This window comes from Poecilia mexicana, unplaced genomic scaffold, assembly GCF_051168715.1.
Source record: "Poecilia mexicana isolate PSO_F unplaced genomic scaffold, ASM5116871v1 scaffold_23, whole genome shotgun sequence".
Taxonomy (NCBI): Eukaryota; Metazoa; Chordata; class Actinopteri; order Cyprinodontiformes; family Poeciliidae; genus Poecilia; species Poecilia mexicana.
In genome coordinates, this window is record NW_028263392.1 from 11,753,777 (window position 1) to 11,758,360 (window position 4,584).

At 40.8% G+C, this 4,584-nt stretch overlaps 1 protein-coding gene across 1 annotated transcript; it reads left to right on the forward strand.

The window, feature by feature from the left end:
- Positions 1–257: 257 nt before the first annotated feature.
- On the forward strand, positions 258–3,771 carry LOC148152505 (podocan-like protein 1). Its single transcript, XM_088003409.1, is given in 6 exon segments — positions 258–324; positions 460–543; positions 1,594–1,822; positions 2,226–2,445; positions 2,448–2,762; positions 2,764–3,771. Coding segments are annotated over 6 exon segments (1,464 nt in total). The 3' UTR covers positions 3,313–3,771.
- The last annotated feature ends 813 nt before the right edge of the window (positions 3,772–4,584 follow it).

Sequence of the window (4,584 nt, forward strand, 5' to 3'; positions counted from 1 at the left end):
ACAGATAAATAAGGCAAATAAAGATCATATTTATTTGTTGTTGACATATTATGTTGCTTATGTTAAAGATTACAAGAGCTGGTAGAGACAGAAAAGCATCAGCTCAGCATTTAGTGGTGTTCTTTATTCTTATGTTTCTTAAAGCTCTACTAGCGACTTAAAAAGTATATAGTTAGTGTTTAATGCACTCTGTGATTATTTTAAGAAAATGAATGTAGTTATTTTCCAATAAATGTCCCCCTTTCCCACCATAGAAAATGAAAGTGCTTACTCTCCTGCTTGTGTTCTTCACCAGTTCTGGATTTCCTAACAGTTTTAATCTAAGTACCAGGCTACTCCTGCCAATATTTTCCACATCTGTCAAACCATTTTTAGACACAATCTCCTGCAAACTAGTGACTCCTGGTTACGATTTTTGGTTTTCGTTGTCACTTTCTGCCTGTCTTAATTTGCAAGCAGGTGCGAGTTTAACAGAGGAAGCTGGCCTGAGGACAGATGGCAATGGCCTGCAAGATGTTTCCCCATTTGTGGAGGAAAATGGAAGTGAAAACATGAAGAAACCCGAGGAGGAATTGATGATGCACAGGAGTGACAAAGGGTTATCTTTAAAGGCAGTGTCAGAAAAGAACAGCAGTAAGCAAATGATTCAGGATCAAGTCACTTTAGCAAGCAAGATGGAGGATGTCCTGGAGGAACATCTGGGAAGATCTGAGGAAGATTCTGCTAGGATTTCTTTACGAAAAGCCACAAACACTGAGAAATCCTACCTCTCAGACACCTCAACAAAACAAATTCAGAGGAGGTGCAAGAAAATGGATTTCATTTATTTCCTAATTCAATCACAAAAATCCTTACAGATGGCACTAGCAAGTGGGAAAAGCAAGAAGTAAAACTGGACCAAACGGATGCAAAAGTAAAGACAAATGATCCAGACAAAGACAAAAGAAAAAAAGACGGTCGCAGTAATTTATCTTTTTGAGGGTAAAAGAGACACAAAAGAGGATTATATGGAAGTTAAAGAAGAGGGGATTACAGAAACCCTCTCACAAAAAACAAAAGAAATGGGTGGCCATAAGGAAATGTACAATGTAACATTTCCTTTAGCCACGTTGTTCACACATTCAGAAATTCGTGGCACTTCGTCTCAAAATCGTCCAACTTTCCTCCATCATCAAGACCTTGTCCATTCGATGCCTATTGTTTCCAAAACTGCTTCCTCAGACTCAAACGTCGAGCTGAGAGAGGTGGAGGACAAGCATCTCCTACATTTAGGAACAGAAACACAAACAGTCGTGCCAAAGTCTTTAATGGACATAAACACAGACCCTGAGGTTAGAAAGAGTGAATTCATCACAACACGGGCAGCAAAGCCAAAACCACCAGAGGTCAGGTTCATCCTCAACGGTTTAAAAACAAAGGAAGGAAATCATACATAGAAATTTAATAAAAATACACCCACTGCAAAAATGGTCCATTTTACCCCAAAGTCAAGCACAGTCCTACTGTCGGGCAAACCCACAATTGTTACGCAGATGGAAAATAACGCCATATTTATGGTCGGGTATAACAAAGTATCTCCTCCCCAGCCACAAGGAACCAAACCTTCACCCAGACTGAAACGTTTACCAACCACAGCACCATCCACGTCGCCAACTGAAACCAGCAGGATTAGCAGAAATGAGGAACCGTCTAAAGACAAAAGAAGGAGGAAAGACAGTAAAACACAAAAGCCACAAGAGGGGAAGAATAAAATACCTCCACCAACACTCTTTCCTCACTTCATGGATGACTACTGTCCACCTATGTGTGCTTGATATGGGAGGTAAGCCTTTAAGAATATCGGCTGGTAAATGAGAGCATTTAAAATGTACTCATTATAAATAACGATCTCTGATGCGCCTCGCTGATTCCAAGTCCTAATCCAATACTCGTTACCGTGTATTTACTTCAAAAGACAATCAATTTACCAGTATTTTGAGTGTGTCCCATCCAGCTCATGTCTCTAATGAATGTCTCTCAGTTTTCTTTACCAATACTGAGTAAGGTGCATCGGTCTGAGTAAAACCACTGTCTTCAGTCCTAAACAAAGAAGCCTCCTGAAGCTTATTAGCCAAACATTAGCCTAGTCCTACTGAAAAGGATAATTGTACAAGTTATAATTCCCTGTGTAAAATGAAATTTGTGTGACAGAGCATTAACGGTGTGCATTTCTTTTTTTGTTCCAGAGTTGTCCAGTGCTCCAATAAAGATGTTGAAGATTTTCCATATGGAATCCCCTGTAATGCCCACTACATCCTCCTGATGAACAACCACATCAGCAGCATCCAGCTGGACTTGCTCAGTGAATATTCGTCCATGGAATTCCTTTCCTTAAGCAACAATCGGCTCACAGATGGAGCCATAGAAGGATCTTTCGAGGGGATTCCCGTCTTGAAGCGTCTCCATCTCTGGACAGGAATCAACTTCAAAGTGTGCCAACTGACCTCCCAATTTCTCTCGAGGAGCTACGACTGGACAACAATCTCCTGGAGACGATGTCTGAGGCGGCCTGGGCACAGTGTCCTAGTCTGCTGGTTTTAAGCCTGAGCAACAACAGCCTGGGGAATAGATCTGGATCACTTCCTCCTGGTGCACTGTCCCCTCTGCACAATCTACGTACCCTGAACCTGGATTATGATCAGCTAGCCTCAGAACCTTTAGAGTTACCACTGTCCATAAAGGAGTTATATCTTAGAGGAAACCACCTTGAGCAACTTAACCGAGGGTTTTTTTAATGGTATATCACAGATGTTGGTGTTGGATCTCAGTGCAAACAGGTTGAAGAGCAAAGGCCTTCTTAGAGATTCCCTCATCAATGCGACACATTTGGAAAGCCTAAACTTAGAAGGAAACAAACTAAAGCAAGTGCCGCGAAACCTTCCTAACTCTCTGAAAACTCTAAATCTGGAAGGCAATCTAATATCTTCCATAAAGAAAGCCTCCTTTCGCAACTTGGACAACCTCGAGCACTTGGGACTGGCAAGAAATGAGATTTTCAAAGTATCCGCCGGTGCATTTAAGGCCTTGCATCGGTTAGACCTGTGTCACAACAAGTTGCACCAGGTGCCCAGGTGACTGCCTGGGTACTCGGTAGCGCTCGCATACAACAAGATCGAGTCAGTGCCCAGCAACGCGTTCTGCTGGGGCAGTCAAAGTCTTACTCTCAGCAGACTTGTGCAAGTACGTCTGGAGCACAACTTAATTGACATGGGGAAGCTGGATGTGCGCGCTTTCAGGTGTTTACGTGGAACGCAGGTCGTGCACTTCCACTGAACTTCCAAACCGTGGAAGTTTTAAATAGATCTGCTGCTCCAGGACTCGGCCCTTTTTTATATCGACTCCTCCACTTTTAAACAAAGACTTCAGCACTCACACAGGCCAACTGTGAAAACAAATGACCACATTTTATTATGTGTAAAGTTCAGCTCATTGTGTGTGACCAGCCCATGTCTTCCTCTCCGACTGTTTTTGTGGCAGATAGTTTTCCTTGCAGGCGTGTTGCTTTGCAGTGGTTTGCGTGAAACACCGACTGAAAACACAGGGAAGTCCAGAATCCACGAGGATCCAGTTTTACTTAAGACCAGATGTCTTAAGTACGTCAGTGCAATTATGTTTTGTTTTAATTTTTATATACAGTATTTATACTATATTTCTACTCTGACCGGAGAATTGTTTTTTTATGTCAATGCCTTTGCAGCATGCCTAAGACGTTACTGAAACCTTCAAATCTGATTGGTAAAAACTTCAAAAAGAATGTAACTTTTGGTTTTATATATAAAATAAAATCACAATGACGAACACTGAAGTTTCCTTTTCTGTTGACTCAAAAATGAAAACGTTTAAGGGGCAGGAACACTTTTCCAAAGCGCAGTAAGAGTCTAAGTTGAATCCAACACGAATGTCGTCTGATGGAGACGGATAGATTTACCGGACTGTGGCTCTGAGGCAAGGCGGCGGCAGGAAGCAGAGGAGGCAAAGTTTAATCCCGACACATTTCTGCCAGCATCTACAAAATTCTTCCAGTTTCTCTGGAAATTCCCACGATGACACAAAAACTCAATCTTGTGAAATATCAAAAGGTGGCTGGCAAATAAAGGGCTTTATTATCATAAATAAATATTTAATAAAGTGACAAACATTTTTAGGAAGTAAATTAAACTAAAATCAAAATAGACGGATTTCTGAATGGTGTTTGCGTACAGAAACACCAATTTTAATCCATTTGTTTCTAGTGAAGACTTTCCAATATGTCAAGATGCGATTTGAAACAAAACCACAAGATGGCAGTAATGTACAGGAGTTAGTTCTGATAAGGACAGCCTTTACTTGGACACAGAGAAACTAAATCTTCAGATTATGAAATGTTTTCATAATCACTGGTAAAAAAAAACAAACAAAAAAAATCACCAAGTGATTTCCAGAAGCTCAAAGAAAGAAGAAGAGAAAAAGGCACAAGCATAGACTTCAAATAGTTACTTTAAAGTAATATGCAAACATATACCCAATATCCTTTTATTCAGTTTGGAAACCTCACAAATTAGAAGC